The sequence below is a fragment of the Rhinolophus sinicus genome, chromosome 8 (genome assembly GCF_057876585.1).
Source record: "Rhinolophus sinicus isolate RSI-liver-muscle chromosome 8, RSI-T2T, whole genome shotgun sequence".
In the NCBI taxonomy this organism is placed as follows: Eukaryota; Metazoa; Chordata; class Mammalia; order Chiroptera; family Rhinolophidae; genus Rhinolophus; species Rhinolophus sinicus.
The window spans coordinates 49,064,344-49,092,210 of record NC_142508.1 but is presented as its reverse complement, the minus strand read 5'-3'; the positions used below and the strand labels follow the sequence as shown (position 1 = coordinate 49,092,210).

General features: G+C 57.2%; 1 protein-coding gene across 1 annotated transcript; it reads left to right on the top strand.

Moving 5' to 3' along the window:
• Positions 1-6,700: 6,700 nt before the first annotated feature.
• CDH15 (cadherin 15) lies at positions 6,701-27,820 on the top strand. The gene is made up of 14 exons (XM_019742687.3): positions 6,701-6,991; positions 14,510-14,668; positions 14,845-15,000; positions 15,586-15,730; positions 20,727-20,887; positions 21,866-21,994; positions 22,410-22,595; positions 23,556-23,809; positions 24,465-24,607; positions 24,773-25,009; positions 25,262-25,501; positions 25,615-25,751; positions 25,963-26,130; positions 27,133-27,820. The coding sequence occupies exons 1-14, from the start codon at positions 6,950-6,952 to the stop codon at positions 27,331-27,333; spliced, it is 2,358 nt and encodes a 785-aa protein (XP_019598246.2). The 5' UTR covers positions 6,701-6,949; the 3' UTR covers positions 27,334-27,820.
• Positions 27,821-27,867: the final 47 nt, after the last annotated feature.

Genomic DNA, 27,867 nt, shown 5'->3' with positions numbered 1-27,867 from the left:
GAGGGAAACATCACAGCGCCACGGAGACCCTGCCCCTGGGTGAAGGAGCCCCCACTCACCAGCGGCCCAAGAACGGAGGGCGAGATTAAAGGCAGCAACAATGTCGTCAGACTAAATTGATTCCATTACAGCAATTGATTTCATCTGAATGGTCATTAATGTGATTTATATGGCTGTTTGGGATTCTTCGCTCCCAAATCTGTCACCAGTCCACTTGATATTGATTGAAAGACAACGGTGCCAGCGCCCAGCATAGCAGGCTGGGGGTGGGCGTGGGGCTGCACTGACTAGGCTGACTTAGGGACCCCCACGCCCTTGCTGGCATGCTCCCCACTCTGCAACACACACCCTGCAGTCTCCACTCCCCTGGCACAAGCCCCCACCCTTCCCTGGCCTTCACTCCTCTGAGAGAAGCCAACATGGAGCTGTGCTGGCAGCTTCTCCAGGCTGGGTGGGGAGAGCAGTGAGGCAGGAGAGGGGACCCATGCAAGCCAGTGCCAAAGGGACAGACCCTGGCCTCCCTCCCCCAGGCCTGGAAGGATTAGCCACCAGGTGGCCTCATTTGCCTGGAGTCCATCCCACCAGTTTCCTTCTAACAGGGACTCTCCCTAGCCCTGGCCAAGGGCCCTGTGAAATGACATATGTTGTGACAACACAGGAAACAAACTCACTGAGGCCACTCTAAGGAACTGATTGTTTCCAGGGCCCAGGCGGCTTTGGGAGCAGAGACCTCCTGGTCCGTCAGCGACATTCCCTTCATGCCTGCTGCGTATGTGAAGCCAGTCTGGGGCGTTTAATCCCCGGGGCCCACAGGCACAGGCTGCCAGGAAGGGAAGACTGGTGATGGACGCTCACCTGGTGTGCACACCCACGGGGGGTCTCACCCCACCTTTGTTCCACCCCACCCCCCACCTGCTTCCTCCAACATCTCATCTGGGCCCTGTACCACCCCTCCCTGACCTCCACACCCTCCTGCCCAACTCAGAGGGCAGCCACCCACACCAGCCCCTCTCCTGGGTCCTCAGCACCCTGAGGCTTTGCAGAAGAAGGACAGGGGGCCTGCACCCCCTCCCTGGGGTCTTGGGTTGCATGGTGGTCCCAGCCCTGGCCCCGGCTCGTCTTGGTGAGGCTTTTACTGAGTCGATTTTTCCATCAAAACTGAGTCTCCAGGGGTGGTTGTTGCAACTTAAAATTGCTTTAAAATTCAACTGTCTGAGGCTGGTGACTCCATTCTCTGGCCTGCCCTCCACCTCGCTCTGTCTGCATGTCCCATGTTGTGGTGGCCAGGATGCTCTCTTGATCCTCTTAGTCCTCCAGCCCGCCTCGCCGCAGGCAGGTCTGGGCTGACCTGGCTCAGCCAATGACAGTGCCCTTAGCAGATGCCATGCCCTGCAAGATCCCCTGCTGGCCTGGTTGCCCCCGGCTACCGCAGCACATTTGGGCCAGCCATGGGTAGGAGGCCCAGCTGGCTGCAGAGCCAATGCCAGGGGGAGACCTCAGGTAAGCTGGCATTACCTGGCCAGGGGCCTGGGAGGGGTCGGCAGCCTGAGGCCTTCTCTGGGGTAGATGTGGGTAGAAGTCTGTGCTGACCCTGTGGCCAGCAGTCCCTCAATCCCTCTTGGGAAAACAAGGGTCTATGCCAGGCTCCTTCTACCCTGGGACAGACAAGAGGGTGCAGGGTCACTGTGGGGGCTGCATCTCCAGAAGAGCAGGTATGGAGGGCAGGTGTGTCCAGGGTGGGGGTGAGAAGGGCCCACTGACCCTCCCAGCTGCCCCCTGAGAGCCAGGGACCACCTCAGGGACAGCAAGAGGAAGGACCCGGCTGCCACCTCCCTCCATTCCAGCCCACCGTCCCACCGCTTCTGCCGGCTTCCCTGGAGCCACACTGCCCTCTGCTGGTGTCAGTGGGTGTGGCGGGAGCCACTAAGACCCTGGTCTACCCCCTGCCTGCCCTTCCCTGCCACCCTGGCTGAGTGGGCCGCCCCCTTTCCTCCTACCCACCCCCACCCCCGCTCCTCCCATACCAGTGACTGGGTCAAGTCTGGTTGGGGCCGGTTTCCTGAGAGACAGAGGAAACCGTGTCCAGTGGACCTGGGGCCACTGGCCGGATTGTCCATCCCCGTGTCAGGGTTACTGGGCAGGTGGCTGTTCAGCAGGACAGGACCCTGGCCCCAGCAAATGGGGGCTTGAAGCTCAGGGACAGCCCTGGAGGGAATCCAGGACAGGACCTGCAGCCCAGAGGCCCTCCAGACCTGTGGGCTCCTTGCTCCCAATACTCAGGGCTACAAGGCCCCACAACTTCTATCTGCTGTCTATCCATATTGTTTGAGCATTCAAGACTGAAAACATAGTTTGAGAATGACTGTTGTACGTTTGTTTGGGAGGTGTCATTGGGTTTTTGACAAAACCAAGATCCCCTCCCAACCTGATGGGTGCCGCCTGGACTTCTTCCATCCAGGGAGGCCTCTGCCTGCACTGCGCCCTGTGGCCGCCAGAGGGCGTGCGAGGCCTGGACCCGGGGCAGTGACCCCCCTGCTCTTCCCAGGAGAGGTGCTGGGTAAAAGGACCACCAGCCTGGCCTCCTCCCGACCCTTGCATCTCCTTGATGTCCCACAACCCAGCCCACCCCCACTATCCTCTGACCCTGGCATGAATTTAACGGACAGGAAGCTCTCTGTAGGACCTCACTGCCCTGACCAGGCCAGGAGGGTCAGGCAGGTGTTTGGGACCTTCCAGATCTGCTCCACCCTTTCACCCACACACACACACTCCACAGCCATCTACCCGCATGTTTACGCAGCTCCACCGAGGACACATGTACACTGCTTCACCACATTAGGGTTTGCTGATGCTTTGACTGCCCTGGGAGGGAGGCCCCATAAGGACTTTCCTCAGCTCTGAAGCCCCAGAGCCTGGAAGAGGCCTGGCACAGGGGAATTGTGGGAGGAAGGGCGGGAGGGAGGAACAGGGAAGGAAGGAAGGAAGGAAGGAAGGAAGGAAGGAAGGAAGGAAGGAAGGAAGGAAGGAAGGAAGGAAGGAAAAAGAGAGGGAAGGAGGGAGTGTTTGCCTCCACCCAGCCTCTCTTCCAACCTCCAGACCAGGCTTGAATATGGAAAGGGCATGGGCCCTGTAGCTGGTGAGCCGGGGCTCCTGGCCAGGTCCTACTTGTACTGGCCTCTTAAGCTTCCGGGTCCTTCCCGGTAAAATGGGGGCCCCAGCGGAACCAGCCACGTGTGGGGTGAGAACAGTGCCTGGGCCTCCAAGAGCCCCCTTTCACCTTTACTGTGGTTATGTGCAGCTGCCCACTAGACACGTCCGCCTGGATGACCACGGGGACCCCAGGTCATGTCCACAAGGAGCCTGTCCACTGCCCAGTTCTGGGCCTGGTGTCAGGATCACGTCCTCGTCCAGCACCTCCTGAACACTCAGCATTCTTCCCCCTCCCCACTGTGTCCACCTTCTGTCCAGGCCCCCACCCCCCACACAGCAACGTAAACGCTAAGTGGGTGGATGCCCCTGAATGCAGCCGGAGGAGCTGCGTGTACACCTCTCTGTCCCCTTGCCACAAGCCCCTAACTGACCCTCACTCACAAAGGGGGCTGCGGCAGTGTGAACATGTAATTATCCCCCTGCTGGGAGCCAAGCAGACACTCAGTGAATACCAGCTGGTTCTGCCATTACTCAGCCTGAGTGTTCTTGGTCTCTGGCCACCAGAACAAGTTACTACGCACTTAGTGGCTGAAACAACATGGATTTATCATCTCACTGTTTCTTTAGGTCTGATGGGCATCTAAGATGGCTGGACCAAGTCATCGGTTCCTGGTCAAAGAGGCGAAAGACAGTGTCAGCTGGGTGAGCGCTTACCCAGATCTCATGGTGAAATCTGCTTCAAACTCATTCAGGTCCTTGGCAGAATCCAGTTCCTTGTGGTTGTAGGACTAAGGTGCCGTTTCCATTGGCTGTCAGCCAGAGCCTGTCCTTAGCTTCCAGAGGTCTGCCCATGGCCCCTGAACCTCAGAACAAACACCCACATGTGGTGTTGGTCCCTCGTGCACCTTTGATCTCTGATTTCTCCCTCTTGCCAAATTTCTTTGCTGCCAGCCGATCGTTCCCTGCTTTTAAGGACTCCTGTGAACGGATTAGACCTGCTTAGACAATCCAGGATAATTTCCTACCTCAAGGTCCCTTTCCCATGGAAGGTGACATTTTCACAGGTTCTGGCCTCAGGACATGCATTTTTGACCATCTGTCCAGCATCTGCTAAGCTGTCTCCTTACCTGCACTAAGAAAAAAATCTCTGCTTCATAGAACTCTGTGTGTGTGTCTTATATTTGTGTTCAATTTTATATAAACCTACATATTTTTATATGTAATAATTCTTGTTTCACTGTATAATTACAGTATTATTCTAATGTAAATAATTACATGATTATTCTAAAGTTATAATAGTTTCACCTCTGTGCTGAAGGCTGTCAGTACTGCCCCTTTTATCATAAGAAAGTTGAAAATCCCTAAACAGGATGAACCCTCAGGGTTGGTCCCTGGCCCCTGGCCTTTTGCCAGTGAATAGCTGCTGCCTCCTGGGCCTCCTCCAGGTTCACAAGCTCACCCACTTAGGCGAGTGGGCAGGCACCCACTGTGTGTGGACCTTGACCAGACTCAGGCCCTAGTGGATTGATGGGTTCAAACCCACCCAACAGTGTCCCTGTGCCGGAGACCAAGCAGGCACTTCCCAAGAGGAGTCATCCAGGGGAGCGGGAAGGGGAGCGGGAATGGGAACAGCCCAGACAGTCATCAGTGTTCTGGTGGACACAAGGGCTTCACTGAACCACCAACACCTTCAAGGCTCAGACATCACAGAGCGGATCGTGTGTAGCAGATTGAGGAGGCAATACGGCTCCTCAGCAACCTGGTGAGGTGCAACCCGAAGCCTCAGGCCCTGCCCACTCATGCGCCTGCCCACCGGCCAGCCCCTCCTCACCAAGCCCTCTGGCTCAATGCTCAAGGGTGTCCCTCCCTCTTAGGCATAAGCCCCTTGAGGGGGCCAGAGGGAAGGTAGGCAGGGGTAGGGAGGGTTTAAGTCTGGAGCTTCTGAGGGAGGCTGCAGAGTTGGGAAAGGAGAGGGCAGCCCAGACTGGGGGTCCGAGCTGCAGCCTTGGGGTATGGGAGAAGGCGAGCCCAGAGGGTCGGGTGTCCCAAGTCCCCCGGAAAATTGAGGGGCTGGTCCCTCGTTACAAAGGAAAGTAAACTGGCTATTTGTTTGGGGTCCCTAACCTTAGAGGCAGCACGGTGGCCCCCAGGGGCTGGTCCCCAGCCCCAGGGCTTCAGAGCCTGGAGATGGAAGGGGCTCCCTGCCCCCCACCTTGGAGCAGTGAGTGCCAGAGACACAGTCACTGCCAGAGCCTTCCCCAGGCAGCCTGGCCTCCTTCCAAGCAGGCCAAGGGCACAGATGGTGCTGCACCTGCTCCGCAGCCTAGCAATCTGGAGAGGAGAGGAGAGGCCCCATCCTGCTCCTGTGACAGAGAAGACCCACACCCAGGCTCCCGCACTAAGGCGGGGGCTGGTCAGCAGCTCCACTCCCCACTGCTCCTGCTCAGAAGAAAGCACGCTGGTCCACAGGTTCTTCCTCCCCTTCTGCCCTCTCCCTACTCCCTTACCTCTGCTGGACCTGTGAGAGACACGCGCATATGCACACCAGGCATGCAGGGTCTTGAGGAGAGCAGTAAGATCCTAACCAAATACCTGCCAACCAAGGAGACCAGAGACCAGAGGAAGAAGAAAAGGCTTCTGACTGGAGTGGGGGAGGCTGGGTCTGTGCCTGGCCTTCCTCTGTGCAAGGCCTGGGAGTCCAAAGGGAACAGCCCCACCCCAGGGACGCTCCACCCCAAGCAGGGAACAAATTCAGCAAGAGGGATTGGAGATGTGAGATAACTATGCTGGGTAGTAATAATGTCTAATAGGATGGTGGAGAGATGCCATTAGACAAAGCCCTCAAGGCAGCGAGCAGCAAGCCTGGGAAAGAGAAGAGCGTTCCAGGCAGGGGGAACAGCCATTGCAAACGCCTTGAGGCAGGAGTGTGCCTGGTGAGTTTGGGGACCAAGAAAGAAAGAGGGAGAGAGAGAGAGAGAGAGAGAGAGAGAGAGAGAGAGACAGAGACAGAGACAGAGACAGAGAGAGGAGAGAGAGACAGAGAGAGAGAAGGAGAGAGAGAGAGAGACAGAGAGAGAGACAGAGAGAGAGAGAGAGAAAGCCCAACCCCCACAGAATGCTGCCTTTTCTGACAGGCCTGGTTCCATGGCCTGACCCTGCAAGCTGTGCATCCCAGGACAGCTGCCTGACTCCCCGGCCTGCCGGGGCCTGCCCTTGGGCCCGCCCTCAGCCTCGCGAGAGGCTTCACGTGCTGTCACTCAGCCCTTGACCCGCCCTCTTAACACTTGTGCTGTCACTCATCGCCCAGCCCCGCCCACACATGTGCTGTTCCTCAGCCCAGTCCCCGCCCCCACACGCGTGCTGTCACTCAGCCCAGTTCCCCGTCCCCTCACCCCCGCCCCCTGCACTTGTGTTGTCACTCAGTCCTGGACCAGCCCCCCACCCCACCCCGCCCAGTACTCATTTTGTCACTCATTCGGCTCCGCCCCGGCCCCGCCCGCGCACTTGTGCAGTCACTCAGCCCCAGACCCGCCGCCACACTCGTACTGTCATTCACTCAGTCCGCCGGCTCCACCTCCCGCCCTCCAGCCCCCGTTTCCCTCCACGCACACATGCGGCCCCCCAGCCCTCGCACTTGTGCTGTCATTCAGCACCAGGCCCCGCCCCGGCCACGTGTAGTCACTCACTCTGCCCACCGCCCGCGCACTTGTGCTGTCACTCAGCCGGGTTCTGTCGGAGCAGGAGGTACAGCTCGGGCCCGGCCGGCCGGACACTCGGCCAGTCGCCCCGCCGCCGGTCCATGGAAACCGTGCTCCTTCTCGCCCTCGGGCTGCTGGCCCAGGTAAGGCATGGGCACCTGCGGGGTCCCTGCCCCCCTACACTGCCCAACGGTGTCTTAGAGTGCGTCGCCCCGTCGTCCCCGGTACTACTGGCCCTGATTGCCGTTAGGGGCCCCTGAGCTGATGGTCCTCGGTGGGGCAGTGCTGCCCAGGGCGCTCTGGGTCCCTGGGGTAGGAGGGTCCAAAGTCGAGTGGAACGGCCTCCCCCTGGACTGGACAGGGAGCCAAGCTGGCCAGGAGACCGCCTAACAAACAGGCCAGCCCCTCCCTCTGAGGTGTGCCGCTCAGCCCTACTGGGAACTGGAGTAGTCAGTCTTGTGGTGGGGGGCAGGGAGAGTGGGGAACCGCCGAGCACGCCCAGCTGGAGGAGCTGGCAGGCTAGATCTCTGTAGGAACCCCAGGCCAAGTTGGCTGATGACATTTAGTCTTGAGGGGAGTCCAAGCCCCCATCCGTGTGCCCTGCCAGCGTTGGCAGCTGCAGGCTCTACCTTCCAGGAACCCACTTTTCCTTGGGAGGGCCCTGTGCCCAGGGGAACCAGGTCCCAGCACACAGCCGACCACCCTGCACACTCCTTGCTGGTCCCCCAGCCTCCCCAATGAGGGAATAGGAAGGGTAGAAGGAAGCACAGGCCACCCCCTCCTTCCCACAATGGGGACCCCCTGGATCTCCTCAATGCCTAGGCTGTGCCCGGGAATGGAGCATGTGGCCTCAATGGCCTCCTGCCTTCAGGGGACTGGGCTGAGCCAAGGTCACAGGTCAGAGGCCAGGGGCCAGGGCCAGGGCCAGGCAGAGGTCACGTAGAATCATCAGTTGCTATTACAGTTCCAGGCCCATCAGGCAGCGCTGGATGCTGGTGAGGAAAGTCAGGCTTCCTAGCACCCACCATAGTGGCTTCCTGAGTCCCCCTCATTCTCATAGACCTCCGAGCTCCAGCTGGCCAGCTCAGGTTTCAGCCCTGGCAGCTGACCAGATGCCCGCCAGCCAGACCCTCCAGCAGCTGGCCCCTCTGGGCACCTAGCCCCATGGCTCCTTCCACCTCCTCCCTTGCCCTTGGGCCTTCCCACTGTCCCCCATTGGAGACAGTGTCCCTGCCGCCTAGTCCTGTGCTGTGCAGCCGGCTCAGCACAGCCTCAGTCACCCTTGGCCCAGCATGGCCTGGCCCCTCCAGCCCGCTGCTGGGAGACCATGCCCCTGGGTGCCGCCACACACTGGGATCCACTGCAGAAGGCTCCACGCCTCCCGTGCTCTCTCCCCACTTGGCCTAGGAACAGCATTTCTGCCCCAGCACCTTCACAGGTATATTCCTGCAGACCCCTTTCTCTGGGTCTAGGGGTGTCCACCTTTTACTCTGCTGAAGGGAAGGGGAGTCAGTCCCTCTCAGATTCCTCTCCCCTCCCCCAGGGCTACTGAAGAATGCCTCCTCCTCCAGACAACTGGAGCCTTCAGGATCGGGTGCTGGTGGGGGACCAGCCAGTGGGGGCCTCCAGGCTGCTCAAGTTCCTGCATCCAGTGCTCAAATTAGCTCCGGTGTGAGGGGAGCGAGGGGAGCGAGGGGAACTGGGGAGTGGCTGCTGGACCTGCCTAAATCTGTCTGTCAGGACCCTGCCCACCCCTCCCCCACCCAGCTCAGCTTTCAGACTTTTGTTCTCTCCTGTCCAGCCACATGGGTCCTGTGGCGACCCCTGGATACTCCTTCCTCCACCTCCAGGAGCCCCCAAGGCAGGCTGGCCCCAGGCCCAGCATGGGCTGGTGGGGGGAGGGTACTGGGGGGGTTGTTGGAGACCAGACTACACAGATCCATTGCCTTGGATGAGGCGTGCCCCTCCCCTGCCTGTGTCCCCTAAAATCTCATCCAGGGGGCTGGGTGAGAACTGACCTTTGTCTCCCCCACCTCAACCCATAACATGTCCAGTAGCTGGGCTTACTCGGGGACCCCCCCATCTGGGGGTGGCAGACAGATTGGATTGGGGTACCATGGATGATTCAGGGCAGACCCACACCCTGCTGGGAGGAGCCCCAAGCCTGTGTCTAGCCAGTGAGCCACAGGGTCTCTGGAAGAAAGATGGGGCCTCAGCGGCACTCCTGGGAGCTTTGCAAAGTGTGGAGAACCCCAGGCAATGTGGAAAAGTGCCTGGAACAGGATGGAACCCACAGCGGATTCACCCATCTCCTCCAGTACAGGGCGGGGCTGTCAGCCCCTCATTAGGGTGATAGTAACCGAAGCAGAGGCGGAAGCCGGCTCCCGGACCACTGTCCTCTCCAAGGAGGACAGGACCCTGGTGGCAGTTATGTTGTGGTGTTTGTCCCAGCAGAGGGGGACAGGCAGAGGAAACAGCTCCCCTCCCTACCCCCGTTTGTGTGGCCATCCTCATTCCTTCTCTGAAGCCTGCAGCAGCTGGAGGGGAGCGCGGGTGAGGGTGGGGGGATGCCTTTCTGGGCCAGGTCGACAGCTGGGTCCATTCCTGGCATGTCTGATGCCTGCCAGGCCGTCCAGGAATGGTGTGGTGTGGATTCCAGCCTGGGGGGAAGGGGCTCATGCCCGGGAAGCTTGTGGAGCATCCAGACCCGGGCTTCTAGACCTCAAAGACACCTGGTCTCTCCCCCCAGCCCAGGCTCCACCAGGCTACAGACCTCTGCTGATTCTTAGAATCTGAGAAACCCAGGGCCTACGCAGTATGGGAGGGGTGTCCCTACACCCAGGACCCCTTCCCTGAGCTGCTGCTGCATCCACTTTTCATCAGGTTTTCCCAACTACATTGGGAGGGGGTGGAATAGAAAATGCCCTTTATCCAATCAAGACATACTGCTGTGTGTCCAGTCAGCAAACATCCTGCTCAAGCCCCAGTCCCCTGCCTGCCACTACAGGCTGCAGTGCCAAGAGAGGAGCTGTGGTCTCCTTACTTTCCACCCTGCTTCCCTAGTCACCAGCATTTCTTCCCAAAGCGTCGAGCGCCCAGCCAGCCACATGCTCAGCTTTCTTTCCAGGCTCCTGGGAGATGGGCTATGCCTTATAATTCTTGTTCTGAACCCACCTGGGCTGGTGAAGAGAAGCAGAGAGCCCTGTAGGCTGCCCCAGGCCTGCAGGCGGGATGGATGCCTGCAGAGGGTAGGGGGCAGCTAGCAGTCCCCCTCCAGGGGTTGGCTACTTTCTCTCCATTGCTTCTGAACAGCTATGGTGCTGGTGGAGAGGCATCATCCAGCACTCACCCCGGCTCTGTCTGTCTGGCCCCCACTGTGGCCCCCACACGCAGAGCCCCCAGGATGTGGAGAGACCTGCCTGGGGGATGGGACGTCAGGACTGTTTGACCCTGAAGTCCCACCTTCTAGCCCGGTGCTGCCCAGTTTCCCCAAAGCTTCCAAGAATCCCGCGGGCTCTGGAACCACCGGGGTTCTCTAACTCAGTATGCCTGGGGTGAACTCGTGGGACCCCTATTTTAACAACACTCCTCCCGCCCCGGTGATTCTTTCATCACTCAGGTTCTAGAATCCTGGCCTGTGCTAAATGCCTCAGCCCCAATGCATTGCCTGGTTGGTCTGACCAGGGAGGAGGCATGATCACCAATCCTACGCAATGGGAACTTCTCTGAGGCCAGAGAAGCGTCTCGTCAGGAAGTGGCCGGCTGCTCACAGGCCCAGGGCCCTTGCCCATGTCTGGGTCGGTCAACACCATGTCTGTAAGGCACTCGCCACTCAGCTTGGCCGTAGCAAGTGCTCCATAAGTGATGGGAGCATCATTCCTGGCAGCCCTTGGGTTGGGTGCCAGGGCTGGGGTGGACCTCAGTGAGGAGCAGGGCCCTGGCATCTCTAAGGCTTCCAGAATATTCTCTCAGGTTCTTGGTTAAGGGCACGTCAAGGCTGAGTGTGGGGTGTTGTTGGGCACCCACTTGGGGGCAGTGGGCCTGTGACGCCCGCTGGTTCTGGCTTGGCGTCAGGGACAGCGAGGTGGGCAACATATGCGAGTACATGTCACTCAAGGGCGTTGCCAGCGTGCTGAGGGTCTGTGTGAGCTGGCTTTGTCCCTGGGGCTTTCTCCCGAGATCCCCAGGCAGCTCCTTCCCCCAGCCAGCCACGTCTTCTGGGAAGAAGGTGATGAGAGGACAAAGGACAAACAGAGAAGTACTCCCAAACTCCGGAAATTGCTGCAGCGCAGCCCAGCCACCCCACCCACCACAGCCTGTGATCTGGGCGAGGGGCCCCTGCCAAGGCTCTGTGGCTTCCGCTGACCTCACGAACTTGGGCTGTGGACAGACTGGGACCCAGACTCCCAGACTCTGCCTCTACTATACTGGCCCCACGCCAAGCTGGTGGGCATCCTGAAGTGTCAGCTGAGGCCCCTGGCAGGGAGGGGCAGCCAGAGGCTCTGTGGTGGGTGAGGGGCATAGGGGCCAGTCCAGGAGTGGCAGCAGCTGGACAGGGCAGGGCGTGCTCTCCAGGATGCCTCCAAGAGCCTGAGATCAAGGGATACCCGTGGACTGTGCCCAGCCCCCTCCCCCAATGCGGAAGTCAGGGCAGGGTGGGCATTGCTGTACCACTGGCTGCTTTCAGGGCCTGCTCCTCTGAGTGATGGGCTCCCAGCGCTGCTGAGCTCTGGCCCTGTGGCCTTGAACAAATGGCTGAGTCTCTATGACCCTCGCTCTGGAGAGCTATGAAATAAGGTGATCACCACCTTTCCTAAGGGCTGTGAAAGCTGAGAGAGGGTTTAGGGGGAGGGAAAGAAGGGGGGCAAGGGCACAGGGAGAATGTGCACTCGGCGCTGCCCCCAAATAACCAGGAAACAGATACTGCCCCACTGGCATAGTGACAAAGGCAGGCAGGTCTCCACTTGGTGGGAATACCATGCTGACCTGGAAGTGGCTTGTGCTTGGGTGGTTTTGGCAAGAAGCCCCAGGCAAGCTCAGAGGCCAGCACTGCCATCTGTCCGGCTGCAGGGAGCTCAGGGGGCCTGGCCAGCCACCTGGTCCTTTTTATAAACAGGGTTTCTGCTACCTGGACTCCAGGCCCTGCAGGTGACATGCCCCTGGCATTTCAAGTGAGGTAGTGGGAGGAGTATTCCAGAACTGGGGAGGTGGCCTAGGGCCATCAGACGGGTCAGCTGTAGTTTGAATGTTATTGCCATTCTGCCAATAAAGTGTCTGCGAACTGACTGTGCCTGGTCCTAGGCAGGAGGGGGAGGTTACGAAGGAGAGAAAAGACAAGCGGATTACACAGAACAGCAGCCTGCTGCCCCTGCCCCACCCCTAAGCACCCCCCACTCACCAGTCGCTACTCCTTCCTCCTCTGAGGCCACCAGCGCTCGCGTCCCATGCTGCCCCTCCATAGACTGGAAGGGAGAGAAAGCGGGGTCAGAAGGACCAGGTGGCTGGGCGTGGGTCTTGAGGGGTTCAGGAGGAGAAGGGCAGCCAGGGAGCCTGTGCCCCACTTGGAAGGGCCCTGGAAGTCACCCTGTCCACCTTGGCTAGAAGGGAGACCCCTTCAGAAGGGCCCAGGAGCCTGGAGAGCCTGGGTGGGAGTAGACAGCTCCCAGGGCCATCCCCAGGGACACAGAGGGCTGGTGGCTAGGAAAGGGACTGGGATGGAGTGTCCCCTCTGCACACACAAGCTGGCTAGTCCTGCCTTAGGCCTGGGGGAGGGCAGGGTACGGAGCAGCTGCAAACCGGGGGCGGGGGTTGACAGGCCAGGACAGGGGGTGCATTTCTCACATTCTCCTGCAGCCAAACCTAGCTGGGCCCCAGCAAGTGACTGAGCCCTCTTCCCTTTCTCTTTATCCAGGTGCAGCCAGACTCTGTGGCCCCAAAGAGCTGCAGTAGCATCGGCCTCCCTTGTGGTTTGGGGAGCATGAGGGGACCTTAATATCTCCGTGCTTAGGCCCACACTTGAGCCAGCCAGCACCGAGTCTGTGCAAAGACAACATATTTAAAGCAGGGCTGCCCTGATGGGATGTGGGGCTGCTGCCAGCTACCCTTGACTCAGGGGCTGGGCCCTTTCTCTGGCCTCAGTGTCCCCATCTGAGTGGTGGGGTGGGACTGTCTGTAGTGACAGGGAGCTGGCAGTGGGTCTGGAGAGTTTTGGCCCTTCTCTGTGCTCCTTCCTGTACAACCCTGTCCTTCTGATCCCAGAGCTCAGTGGGTGGTGACAGCCTGGTCATGGGGCAGGACCTGAGGTTGTGTCTGCATGCCGCCTACCCCTGGAGTAGAGTCGGGGGGAGCATGGCTACCACAGTCTCGTCCTCCCTCGGCAGCCCCATAGGCTGGGCACTGCAACTTGGGGATGGGGGCATCGCACACAGGGCCCCCATGTGAATTGAGGGTGGAGCATGCCAGAGGGCCCCCAAGTCTCAGGAACTAAAGTATTTGTGTGAAAATGACACTTGGTTCCACAGTTCTGGGAGAAAAACAGCACAGGCTGGTGGGAGTGGGGCGAGGAAGGTGCAGGGTGTTGGGGCACTCTGGTACGTCAGGTGGCCCCTTCCCTTCTTAGTTCTTTTCTGACAAAAGCATTGGTCTGGACACCCTCCACCAACCCTCAAGAATTCCAGCAGTGAGGAGCCTGGGATGGGGACATGTCACCCCCCCCACTGCCCCAGCCCACCAGGCAGGAGCCCCCACACCCCCACCTCGGACAGACCCCACCTCGGACAGATCCAGCCGTGTGGAGAGGGCAGGAGTGCTCCCGGGGCACCCGGCTTTCTTGGCCCCCAACACCGTTAGCCACACTCCTTCCCCCCCCTTCTTTCCGCCTCCCCCCACTCCGATTGAAGCCGTTGTTTCTCAGTCTGGTTTTGTAGGACACAGCTCCCTGGCCCATGCTGGTAGTCAGTTGCCGGTCACCAGTCACAGCAGCTCTCGCCGGCTGCTGGCCACTCATGCTGGTCACCGGCAGCTCACGGCAGCCCAGCTCCAGTCTTAGCTGCAGAGGACACAGCTCACTGGCCCACGTGGGAATCGAACCAGCGACCTTGGCATTAGGATCATGGCGCTCCAACTACCTGGGCCCCTGGGCCGGCCCTGTTATCCACACTCTTTACCCACAGGGGTCACTGGAGAGGGGCCCCTGCTGGGCCAGCTGTTGTTCCCATTACTCATTCTCCTCCCTCCCAGGCGTCCTCTCTCTCCCAGCACCAGGTTCTCTGCAGCTTCCCCCCAGAACATCATGCCTTCCAGGCCCTGGAGCCTGAGCCTCCCCTGGGCCACATGGGGAGTGGGGAGAGTGCCTGGCACTCAGATGAGACGGGGTACAGCATGGTCAGTTCCCCCTAGTCATCCAGAGCCTGTGACAAGTCCTGTTCCTGGGCTCAGGGGTTCCCAGACTAGGGCAAGAGACAAACGCTAAGATTTAGGGGCTCCAGGCGTGGGGGTGTGGCTGCTAGGGCCTCCCAGGAGTGAGCTCGGGGCTCTGATGGGGGTCAAGGTGCCCCTGGCCCTCCAGGCGGGGGACAATTCACTCACCCTCGGTCCTTGGGGGAGGGGAGCTCTCAGTGCTGCCTGCTCCCTGGGCTCACTTGGTTGTGTCTTTATTGCAGAGCCTGGGCCTGTCATTGGGGGTCCCTGGGCTGAGAAGGCCCAGCACCCTGTTCCCTTGGCGCCGGGTGCCCACGCTGGGCCGTGTGCGGAGAGCCTGGGTCATTCCCCCGATCAGTGTGTCCGAGAACCAGAAGCGCCTCCCCTACCTACTGGTGCAGGTGAGTGGGAGGGTCTAAAGTGGGCATAGCAGAGGCTGGTTTTCCCTGTGGGTCCCCGAAGGTCCTTGGAGCCACAGGCTGAGCTGACCTGCCAGCTGGGGGTGGGACTGAGGCGTCAGAGAGGGAGGGACCCTTCCCTGGGGGCACCTGCCTCAGTCCATTTCCTGCCCTGGCAGATCAAGTCGGACAAGCAGGAGCTGGGCAGCGTCATCTACAGCATCCAGGGGCCCGGTGTGGACGAGGAGCCCCGGGGCATGTTCTCCATCGACAAGTTCACAGGGAAGGTGTTCCTGAATGATATGCTGGACCGGGAGAAGACAGACCGCTTCCGGGTGGGGCTCCTCCCCCAGCCAGGCTCCTGTTCCCATGTCTGGCTAAGACCACTCCTCCAGCAAGAGCTGTGTCCTTAATGGGGGGAGGGAGGCAAGTGGGGGGATTTGGGACTAGGGCCTGCAGCCCAAGGAAGCAGGTGTTCAGGATTATATCCCTGTTTAACAAAGGAGCAAAGTGAGGCTTCATGGAGGAGCTGCTTGGTTCCAACAGGAAGATTGGGCAGCAAGGGCTGGCGCTGCCTCCTCAGGAAAGCACTACCTCATCCTGGTGTCGCCCTCTTCACCCACAGCCAATTCTCCCCTCATCTGGCTATGTTTGGTGGGGACAGGGTGTCAGAAGAATCCCACAGTATTGGCAAATCTCAGTGGCAGCTGCCCCCTGATTTGTAGGGGTGAGACCCTGGGCAGGGCACCGCACGACCCACCCCTCAGAGGGTTTGGGACTATGAGGTCTGAGAGAAAGGGCAGTGGGGAGGGAGATCAGGAAACACAAAGTCTGCGCTTGCTGTCCCTTTCTCATGGCTCTCGTGGGAGCCACAGAAATGTGGGGATCACAGTTTCAGTCGTTGCTCTCTGCTTGACCAGCTAAGGGCCTTTGCCCTGGACCTTGGAGGATCTACTCTGGAGGAGCCCACGGACCTGGAGATCGTAGTTGTGGATCAGAACGACAACCGGCCTGTCTTCCGGCAGGAGGTGTTCACTGGCCAAGTGCTGGAGGGCGCCATCCCAGGTGAGGCGGGAGCCCAGCCACCCTGTGCCCACTGGTTCCCACAGGGGAGGAAAACTTCTGCAGAAGGGTTCTGGGTAGGTCGGAAGTTCAGGATTTCCCTTTAGCAAGAAGTTTGAGGTCCTTCAAAGAGTCTAAAAATAAGTAAACAGAGTTTCCAGAACTGAGGAAATTTGCACAAGTCAACTCAAGTCACTTCCCATTTCAATATAAATTTCAAACCCTCACAGCTTCCAAAATGCAACGAGAGGATTTGTGGATGGCCAAGCTCTGGCTGCTGTTCCTGCTGCTTTTAAATTGGAGTGAAATGCACATAACAAAATTAACCGTTTTAAAGGAACATTTCAGTGGCATTTAGTACATTCACAACGTTAGGCAACCACCACTTTATCTGGTCCCAGAACGTTTTCGTCACCCCAAAAGGAAACCCTGTGCCCATTCAGCAGTCACTCCCTCTCGTTGCTTCTTAATTCTACATTTCGATCGCAAACAAAACACACCTGAGTCGACAGCCTTCAGCCCTTTATGAGTCTTTACAGAATGCACTCACTTGTCTGAGTCTGTTCCAGGACAGACAAATTTCATTGCAGACAGTAATCCCCTTCTTCTTCCCCACCCTGCTCCCAGGGTTTTTGTCAAATCCCAGACAAGTCATGTGCTTCAGAGGTGAGAGCACTGATTCATGGCAGGGGTGTGTCCTCTTTTGTCACTCATGTTTATTTTATTTCATCCCATTTTTTTGTTTTTCATGACTTAAAATGACAATGCTTTTACTACTAACTTTTTATTTTGACATAATTTCAGACTTACAGAAAAGTTGCAAAGAATTCCTATACACCCTTCACAGAGATGTGACGTTTATCATGTTTGCTTTAACCTTTTCCTTCCCCTCCCTCCCTCCCTTCTTGCCTTCACTGCTGGTTGTAGACTTGATGCCTTCAGTATATACACCAATTACTTAGCTACAGTATAATGATCAAAACCAGGACGTTAATATTGACACTCACTAATATCTGATCTACAGACCTCATTCCGTTTCAGTTAGCCAAATAATGCCTTTTACAGCAAAAGAAAACCCTGCCTTTTCTTATAGTTCCCATCTCTCCTCTGAATTCCCCATCTGTTCATGCATGTTGCCTACCTTTTCCATTAGAGCCTTTTGCACACTGACCATAGTCCTTTTAGAGTTCTGTTGAATAAAAGCCTCAGTGTCCAGTCAGCTATAGGTCTGGTTCTGTTGGCTGATTGATCATTGAAGATGGAGTTTTTTCCCTCTTGCTCTACTGTGTGTAAAAGAACAGCAGAGATGGAGGTAAATAGTGAATGCCTGGGAATGGGGGGGTGGCCCCACTTTGGGGACGCAGGCAGTGGGCAGGTTTCATCTGTCGCTGGGCCAGCCTTGGACTCTGTTGCTGCTTCAGTTCAGCTTCCTGGGGCTTCCCTTGGTATTCCTGCTGCACTTCTGCTTCAGTAGGCACTGTACCCCCTTGCACAGAGGGGTCTCTCCACACCCCTGGCCCCTCCCGGGGTGACTGCTGTTTCATGGTACCCAGCAAGGCTCCTGGAGGGGATGGGGGTCTCAATTATACGTGGTCCCTGTGGACATGAGCCTCTGGGTTGGGACTTTTTCAGGGTTCCTGCCCCTCCTTCAAGACAAACCACCTCTTCTCCTGCTTAGGGCAGGGTGCTTTCCTTCCCCAGACACCCCATCATCACCCTGTAGTTGTGAACGGTCCAGAGCACCCCTGGTCTTCTCCAGTTCTCCCGCTCCCCCCAACCTAGGGAGACCCTGTAGGCCTGGCCTAGATGCCCTCCCTGGCCTCCTCCTGTCCCAGTCCTTCCCGTGAGCACTCAGTGGGGGCCTATGGAAATGGACTGACGAAAGGGCACAGATCTCCTTGTGTGGGCACTCCCAGGACTGTGAGCTGTCATGCTAGCCCACGCTCAGCCTTTGAGACTTTGCTCAAATGTCCCCTCTTCTCTTCCTGCCTGCTTCTGCGGTGGCTGCGTTCTCCTGCCTCGCTCCACCGAAGGTGAAAGCCTCTACGCGTCCCACCCTTCCTCAGGGAGGCTGGCCACATCCTGGATCCCAGTTTAGCAGGTTGCCTTGTGCCCTCACCAATCTGACAAACTCAAAATAAGTACTACTTTGTGGATTACCCACTTGTTCTCATCGTGAGGGTAGGACTGACGTTCTCTTTCCACCTCCAAGCACCAGGACCTCTTCATTCTCCCTGTCTGGCAGTTAGTTCCTTTAGCCATTAGGTTTTCATGACACTTTTTTTTTCCAGCTTTTTATGGTGGTAAAATATAACATAAAATTTACCATCCTGACCGTTTTTAAGCATACCATTCAGCAGTATTAAACACATTCATAATGTGCAGCCCTCACCATCATCCACACCCATTACTCTTTCCATCTTCCCAAACTGAAACTCTGTCCCCAATACACACTAATTCCCCATCCCCCCGCCCCCCAGCCCCTGCTGACCACCACCCTACATTCTGTCTCTGTGAATTTCACTCCTCAAGGGACTTTGTAAGAGTGGAATCATACAGTATTTGTCTTTTGTGACTCGCTTATTTCGCTTAGTATACTGTTCATCCATGTTGTAGCATTTGTCAGAATTTCTTTCCTTTTTCAGGCTGAATAATATCCCTTGTATGTAGAGAACACATTTTGCTTATCCATTCATCTGTCTATGGACACTTGGGTTGCTTCCATGTCTTAGCTGTTGTGAATAGTGCTGCAGTGAACATGGGTGTACAAATATGTTTTTGAGACCCTCCTTTCAGTTCTTTGGGCGTATCCCCAGAAGTGGAATTGCTGGGTCATAAGGTAATTCTATTTTTAATTTTTGGAGTAACTGCTATACTGTTCTCTACAGCGGCTACAGCATTTTATATTCCCACCAACAGTGCACAAGGGGTCCAATTTCTCCACATCCTTGCCAACACTTGTTTTCTACTTTTTGGGTAGTAGCCATCCTAATAGGTGTGAGGTGGTATCTCATGATAATTTTTATTTGCATTTCTCTAATGATTAGTGATATTGATCATTTGTACATCTTCTTTGGAGAAATGCCTACTCAAGTTCTTTGCTCATTTTTGAGTCCGGTTATTATTCATTGTTGAGTTTTTAGGAGTTCTCTATATCTTCTGGATATTAATCCCTTATCGGATATATGATTACAAATATTTTCTCCCATTCTTTGGTTGGCTTTTCGTTTGATGTTGTCTTTTGATGAACAACACTTTTTAATTTTCACAACGTCCAATTTGTTTCTTTTTCCTTTTATGGCCTGTGCCTTTGGTGGCATAGCCAAGAAATTATTGCCAAATGCAGTATCATGAAGCTTTTGCCCTATATTTTCTTCTCAGAGTTTTATGGTTTTAGGTCTTACATTTAGGTCTTTGATCTATTTTGAGTTAATTTTTATATACAGTGTTAGATAATTATGGGTCTGATGTCATTCTTTTGTGTGTGGATCTCCAGTTTCTTTGTTGAAAAGACGGTTATTTCTCCATTGAAAGGTCTTGGCCCCCTTGTCAAAAATCACTTGCCATATATAAGAGGGTTTATTTCTGGGCTCTCTAGTCTATTCTATTGGTCTATATGTCTGTCTTTACGACCACACTGTTTTGATCACTATACCTTTGTAGTAAGTTTTAAAATCAGTAAGCAGGAGCCCTCCAGTTTTGTTCTTTTTTTCCAAGATTGTTCTGGCTGTTTGTGCTTCCTCGAGATTCCACGTCTATTTTAGAATCATTTTTCTATTTCTGAAAAAAAAAAAGTCCTTGGGATTGCATTCAATCTGTAATTCACTTTGGGTAGTACTGACATTTTAAGAATACTGTCTTCCAATCCGTGAACGTGGGATGTGTTTCCATTTACTTGTCTTCTTTACTTTCTTTGGGCAACGGTTCGTAGTTTTCATTGTATAAGTCTTTCACCTCCTTAATCCTGATGCTGGCATTCTGAAGCATCCGAACAATTGTTTTGAAGATTGTCTCTGCATGTAACGCTGTGTGGTTGGATTCGGGCTTTGCATTTTTGGTTGGAATTTCACAGAAGTGATGCAGTGTCCTCAGTGTATCCTATCAGGGGGCACATGTGTCCTGTTCCTGGATATGCTGACTTTGATCCACCTAGTGAAGGGGGTGTCTGCCCGCCTTCTCCACTGTGATTTTCCTGTTTTCCCGTTGTGATTGGTAGGTGTCTTGTGGAAGATACTTTGAGACGAATATCCTATTGCTCCTCAAATTTCCACCCACCAATTTTAGCGTCCACTGAAGGCTGTCACCTGAATCAGTTATTATTCTGATGGCTGTGAAATGGTGGTTTTCTAATTCCATCATTCTTTCTCCATTTATCAGCTGGCTTTCTATTCTGTGGTAGAACTTTTACTTCTCCCCTATGTATGTACGTGCATACGTATGTATGTACTTTGTTCCTGTATACTAGTCTGGACTATGAAGTACACCTGAGCGGGGAGGGGGAGGTCAGGCCTAAATCTCACCAGAGGGAAAAAGGGGTGTGTGGACAGATGCTGAGGACCCTCCTGGCCCCTGCATAGGCACCTCTATCCTGAGATTCGGTGGCTCGTTTCCTTCAAAGCACAGGTCCAGCCCTGGCTGCTGCTTCTCGGGCTGAGGACAGAGCCCGCTTAGTGTAGCGGCACATGCTCTGTCTCCCAGGGAGCTGGGGTTCAGGGCCAGCCCCTGGTTCTCCTGCTGGCTCGCCTGGTCTGACCCAGTGCTCTCAGCCCCTGCTGGGCTGTCTCAGTGTTTGTGGGAGACACAGGTGTCAGCTCTTGATTGAACACGTATCAGATACTCCTGCTTCCTCCCCCCAAACAACATAAGGCAAAAGGCTTGGACATTCAAGTTTGCACAGGCCAAATAGGGGGCCTGACCCTGGCATGGTGGGCTGCAGGGGAGCAGCAGTTAGGGATGGGCACCCATGGGCGTTGCACCCACATGTTCTTGTCCTTTCCAGGCACCTATGTGACCAGGGCTGAGGCCACGGATGCTGATGACCCAGAAACCGACAACGCAGCCCTGCGGTACTCCATCCTGGAGCAGGGCAGCCCCCAGCTGTTCAGCATCGATGAGCACACGGGGGAGATCCGCACGGTGCAAGTGGGCTTGGACCGAGAGGTGAGGCCGCCATTGCTCCACTTTAAAAGCTGGGGATGAGGGAGCCGTTGTCACATTTGGCCCATTTTTGCCCACCTTATTGGCATGGTCGGCTGGTCAAGGGCAGTTCCTTTCTACTTGGACCCTTTGCCTCAGCGTTGCCCACACGGACTCTCCTTCCCCTACAGTGAAAGGAGGGCCCCAGTTGCTGCAAACACTCATGGTGGCTCCGGGCTCTGGGCACAGACTCAGATGGGAAGCATTTGCCTCCTGGATGGTTGTGGAGTTAGCTCAAGAGAGGGTGTGGAAGGCCCTCAGTGCAGCGCCTGGCCCTGACACGTCCTCAGCATCTTTCCTGCCGAAAACCTCCCTGCCCGGGTACCTACTAAGCAGTCAGGCTCATCACCTGGAGTAGGACCATCCCCTCACTTGATGGGCCCCACAGCAACCACTCATGCTCTGGAGTGACGGCTGCCCTCTGTTAGGACCACTGCTGCCTCTCACTGCTGGGCGTCTGTGTGGCGTTGGCACCTCCAGGAAGCCCTCCTTGGTTTCTCCACAGCCACCTGTGTGGCTCTGTCTGGTCACCCGCTGTGTTAGGTGGTCTTCATCCCTCTCTTTCTCTCTGCTATGTCCCAGGGCAGAGACCCAGCTTGTTGGGGCCACTCAGCATCCAGCATGCAGTAGGTGTTCTGTAAATGCTTATCCGACTTGGTAACTGACCTCTTGCCCACTCCTGGACTGGGGCAGAATCTGGGGCTGGCAGTGGTGCCATCAGACCCCCAAGAGGCCAAGCAGCACTTTTTGTCCCAGAGATTGGGAGCAGGCAGGGTGCTTGGAACCACTTGGGGCCTCTGCTGCCCACAGTGCTCTTCTGTGCGGGCTAAGCCCACAGAAGGTGGCCTGCTCCTTGCCCTGCCCCCCAGGCCCCTACAGTGGCTGGCCAGCCCTGGCCCTATGCCCACCCAGTCTCCTGAGCCCATGTTGCCATCCCTCCAGGTGGTCGCCGTGTACAATCTGAGCCTGCAGGTGGCAGACATGTCTGGAGATGGCCTGACTGCCACTGCCTCGGCCATCATCACTCTTGAGGACGTCAATGACAATGCCCCTGAGTTCACCAGGGATGAGGTGCCGCCACTGTCCACACCCCCACCAAACTCTGCTGGGGCTGCCCTTCCCTCCTCAGGCCCCGCGGGGAGGGGGGGAGGCTGGGTGCTTTGGAGGAGTCTTGCCTGCACAGGTAGCACAGAGACCTGAATTGGGGGTCAACAGAAGCAGTGCTTGCGAGTGGTAAACAGTCAGAAGGAGCCAGGAGAGAGTCCCTGGGAGAAGCAGCCCAGACACCCCTCTGTGTCTCTCCCAAGCCCGTGTGCAGCTGAGCCTACAGAGAGGGGCTCCCAGGGCCCCTGGGGGACAGTGATTCCTGAGAGGACAAACCCCGGGAGGATTCCCAGTGGGTGGGCAGCAGAGAGCAGGGAGGGAGTGAGGGAGGGCATCCCTACTCCCAAGAGCCCTGGCAGGTAACCAAGGTGGGCTCCCACAGTTCTTCCTGGAGACTTCAGAGGCTGTCAGCGGAGTCGACGTGGGACGGCTCGAGGTGGAGGACAGGGACCTGCCAGGCTCCCCTAACTGGGCGGCCAAGTTCACCATCCTGGAGGGAGATCCCGATGGGCATTTCACTATCCGCACAGACCCTAAGACCAACGAGGGCGTGCTGTCTGTGGTGAAGGTGAGCGGGGCGCACTGCTCCCCCAGCTGGGGTCTTGCTGTGGGCAGAGCTGTTCACACCCTGGGACCCCATTTGGACGTTCTGTGCGTCTTCCGGAGAGAGCAGAGGACAGGGATAGAGCCAAGAGGATGGGAAATGCTAGGACTGCAGACTCACACTGACCACAGGGCAACGGGGCCACCTCCCACCAGCCTGTGCGTTACTTACAGTGCACTGCTGCTTTATGTTTGTAATCAGCCTATATGAATACAGACTGCAACTGCATCAGCCAGATATGAACCCAGAGAACCAGTAGGAGAGACATGTATACACACATGTGTGTATATACACACGTAGAGATATAGATCTATTTAGATATGGATATAGGAAGAGATTTGTTGCAGGAAACTGGCTCATCCCACTGTGGGGGCTGGCTGGGCAAGTGTGAGATCTGTAGGGTGGGCTGGCAACTCAGGAACTGGTGCTGCAATCTTGAGGCAGGGTTCCTTCTTCCTCAAAGATCTCAGTTTTGCTCTTAAAGAGGCCCATGTATGGGGACGCCCACCCAGGTGTCCAGGACAATCTTCTTTCTTTAAAGCCAATTGATTGTAGAAGTTAATTTAACCACATCTACCAAATACCTTCTTCGCAACACCCAGATGAATACTTGGGTCACTGGGGAAGTGATACTTAAAACTGACCACACAACATCCAACCAATTCGTTTTGAGTGATGAGTGTTTATTTGATCATTTTTACCTTATTCCTTGTGCCTTTTCTGTCCTGCATAACTTTTACGTTTTCCAAGGCCGAAAAGGAAAAGAAAGAACGAAGGGGGCTCGGAGGAAAGACCTGGGGGGGCAGCAGCACCACCATGGAGGCCACTCTCAGCCTCCTAGGCCCTGTACCTACCCCCGGGTGCCCACATGTGAGGGGGGCCCAGAGTTTTGAGCAGGTCACCAGCTATGCTTCCTCCCCACAGCCCCTGGACTATGAGAGTTGTGACCAGTACGACCTCAAAGTGGCGGTGCAGAACGAGGCCCCCCTGCATGCGGCCGCCCCCAGAGCCGAGCGGGGCCAGGCCAGGGTCAGCGTGCAGGTGCAGGATGTGAACGAGGCGCCTGTGTTCCAGGAGAACCCCCTGCGGACCAGCCTGGCTGAGGGGGCGGCCCCCAGGACCCCCGTGGCCACCTTTTCTGCCCGAGACCCTGACACACAACAATTGCAGAGGCTCAGGTGTGGCAGAGGGAGCTAATGGCCCCATTCCTCCATTTCCTTGCCAGGGCCAGGAGCACAGCTGAGGGTACATCAGCCTCTGTGCCCTGAGGGTTCCCGTCAGACCCCTGGTCAGAGGGTGGAGGCCTCATCAGTCTGTGTGTGTCCCTGATGGTCCAGAGGGTCTTAAGTCCCATGCGAGTGCATATTGGTATGACTTTGTTCCAGAGGGCAGGACTGGGCTCCAGTGGGCACACACTGACACGACCACAGTCTATTCCGGCTAGCCTCTGAGTGTGCAGCCCTGTCCGTTCTGGCAATTGTTGTTCCCATGGGACTGGCCCTTACTATCTTGGATTTCACCCCCAGCCCCGGCCCTGTGTTATTGCTGTCTCTGTGGTGCTCATGGGTTGAATTCTATGGACATGATGCTGTGTCATTCAGTCCCCATGGGACCCTGGGCAGCTCACCTGCCTCTCCAAGCCTCAGGTTCCTCATCTGTGGATTGGCATAGAAAACACCAGCTTAGGGCCTCAAAGGCTAATGTGTATATGCACATAGTGAGTGTGCGTATGGGGATGTATGTATGTGTGTGTCTATGTGTGACCACACTTCTTCTGGGGCAGGGGGGTCCTGCGTAGGCTCAGGGTCACCCTGTTCCCTCCGTGGCCAACAGTTACTTCAAGGATTATGACCCCGAGGACTGGCTGCAAGTGGATGGAGCCACAGGCCAGGTCCAGACCCAGCGTGTGCTCAGCCCGGCATCTCCCTTCCTCAAGGATGGCTGGTATCGGGCCATCATCCTGGTCCACGACAATGGTGAGCGCCAAACCCACACCTGGACCCCAGGGGTCCCTAACCCAGATGGGGTGTCCCTGCCACTGTGCAAGGGCTGAGCACTGGGCCTTCCACGGAGCAGACTTGTGGGGTGGGCAGTGGGCTCTGGCAGAGGCAAGGAGCCCACCAGGCTTCTCCTGTCTGCAGCCTCCCCGCCCTGCACAGCCACCGGGACCCTGTCCATTGAGATCCTAGAGGTCAACGACCATGCCCCTGAGCTATCCCCACCATCTGGAAGCCTGTGCAGCGAGCCAGATCAAGGCTCTGGCCTTCTCCTGGGTGCCGTGGATGAGGACCTGCCACCCCACGGGGCCCCCTTCCACTTCCAGCTGAGCCCTAGGGTTCCAGAGCTGGCCCGGAACTGGAGCCTCAACCAGATTAACAGTGAGCTCCAACCCCCCAACCCTGGGGTTCCAGACCTGGGACCTGAGGGGCACTCAACACATGGTCCCGCTGGTTCCCACCTCAGCACACCCTCAGGTGGGGCAGGGGTTAGTTATACCCAGTGGGCAGATGGGGAAACAGGCCCAGCATTTCATGATCCCCACGGGGCACAAAGGGGGCATGGCCAGCCCAGGGCACAAAGGGGCATGGCCAGCCCAAGGGGACCCTGCTGACCTCAGGCACCCTCCACAGTGAGCCACACACGCCTGCGGCTGCGGCACCAGGTCCAGGAGGGGCTGCACCACCTCAGCCTGCTGCTCCGAGACTCAGGGCAGCCGCCCCAGCAGCGGGAACAGCTCCTGAACGTGACCGTGTGCCGCTGCGGCCACGATGGAGCCTGCCTGCCGGGGGCCTCTGCGCTGAGGGTTGGGGCCGCGGGCATCAGCCTGGGTGCCCTGGTTATCGTGCTGGCCAGCGTCACCCTGCTGCTCTGTGAGTGCTGTGCCCGGAGACCCTTGCCTTCAGACCCTGGCACCCTTGGACACCACCCCCTCTCCCCCCCACACCGTCTTGTCAGCACTAACCGAGTCCTGTCTGCCACCTAGTGCTCAGCCTGCCCGTGGTCGTCCTCACGCGGTTCCGGCAGCAGTCGTGGGACAAGGGGCTTCTACAGGGGCTGCAGGACGATCTCAGGGACAACATCCTCAACTACGATGAGCAGGGGGGCGGCGAGGAGGACCAGGTGAGGGGAGGGGTGGGGCTGCATAGCAGCTCAGAATTCTGAGCTGTGGGAAGGGTCCTGGGGAGCCCAGGCAAGGGGCCAGCATCCAGGCTCCAAGGGGAAGGGCCTCCCCAGATCCTCTCCCCCCCACCCTCAAATCCATAGGACCTGTCTTGGGATGGAAACTCCACTGTCATTGATCCAGGCTCAATTCCATGTACTTCATCTGCAGGATGCCTACGACATGAGTCAGCTGCGCCACCCGACCCACCTGGCAGCCTTGAGCGCCCCTCTGGGTCGGCCACCGCTGCGCCGTGACGCCCCGTTCGGCCGGGCGCGCCCCCCACCACCCCGTGCACTGCCCACCAGCGCTGCTGACATCGTAGACTTCATCAACGGCGTACGTCCCCCAGGGGTGGGCAGAGAGGGCGGGGGCACACACGTGTACATACACACCCATAACACGCACACCACACACCCATGCCTCCATGTACCCCTGTACATGTGCTGTCGGGGGGAGTGGACTCACTGCTGGGGACCCTGGTCAAGCTTCTGGGAAGCTCCTGAAGACCTGAGAGCTGAGTGAAGCGGGGGGAACAAGAGGCCACAGGCACGAAAGTCCCATGGGACGAGGCGGGTGGTGACCCCCTGGCCCAGATAGCAGTGGGCGTGGTTGAGCAGGGTTGGTTGGAGCCTGCCCAGCAGCGCTGTCCACCAAGCATTAGCAGAGGAACTTAATGCCCCTGTGAGTGAAGTGCAGCTGTCAGCTGAACTTGGGCACCCCCACAGCTCCTCTGGATACAGCCTCAGTGACTTCCTGAGGGCAACACAGGAGATGCCCAGAACATGGGAAATCCAATTAAGTGGGCAGTGGCGGGGGTGGGGAGGAGAGGGGAGGCACACAGGTGCTTCTCAGTAGCAGGCCAGGTTCCACATCTGCCTGCATACTTAGTGCCCTGGCTCAGAGAACACCGCCGACAGATGCCCAGTAAGGGGCAGGCCCAGGGGCAGGTCCTGGTTAGGAGGGGGTCCCACCCTCAGGAGCCAATGCATTCACCGACAAGGTGACGGGCAGAGGTGGACCATTTGCCAAACTTTTAAGAGGCAGAACCAGCTGGTCTCTAGGATGGGGTGTCAGGAAGCCTAAGGCAGGACACAGCCCTTGGGGTGGGCTGGGGACGGTTCTGGCCCCGAGGAAAGACAGCCATCTAGAGGGAAGCTTCTCTTTTCAAATCTACATCCTGGGGTGGGAGCTCCCCATGGTGCCCCCTCCCTCACGCACTCAGGGCTGCTCCAAGAATCCCCAATCACCCCCCAGACCTCCCACCTCAGGTTGACCTCACCCTGTGCTGCAGCTAGGCTGTGTGTGCGTGGGTCTTCAGCTCCCGGGGCCTCTCTGTAGGGCTTGGAGGCTGCGGACAGTGACCTCAGCGTCCCACCCTATGACACGGCTCTCATCTATGACTACGAAGGAGATGGGTCTGTGGCAGGGACACTGAGCTCCATCCTGTCCAGCCTGGGTGACGAGGACCAAGACTACAGCTGCCTCCAGGATTGGGGCCCCCGCTTCGCCCGGCTGGCCGACTTGTATGGCCCTCACTGAGGACTGAAGTGAGGACGGGATACCATGGCAGCTCAGGACAGGGAAAGGAGCTTTCTGATGGGGACCTGCACCCACCCTATTGAGGGCACAACCACCTGGACACCAAGGGCAAACATCCTTCCCAGGATGCACGGCCTGACCACAGGGAACCGACTAGATATACCAAAATCCGGCCATGCGGCTAGAAGGACCAGCTGACCTGTGTGGAGGTGGCCACAGGGCACCTGGCCCCACACCTAGGGGCCTTGGGCAGCCTGTTTCTCCCAGGGGAGGATGGAGTCCAGGGGGCAGAGCCCAGAGCCTGCAGTGGTGCTGCAGGAAGGAGGCGCTTCTCCCACCCCGAGGGTCCAACAGCCCTGCTCTGAGTTGCCTGCGAGAGGTTCAGCCACCCCCATTCCCAGTTCTGCCTCCCCCCATGCAGATCTATGTTTGTATGAACGGAAGCAACTCTCCAACAAATGTGAATTAAAAATATGCTGTCTCTCCAGTGTGGGGTGTGCAGGGTCTCACTCTACCCCCATCCCACCATGGCTA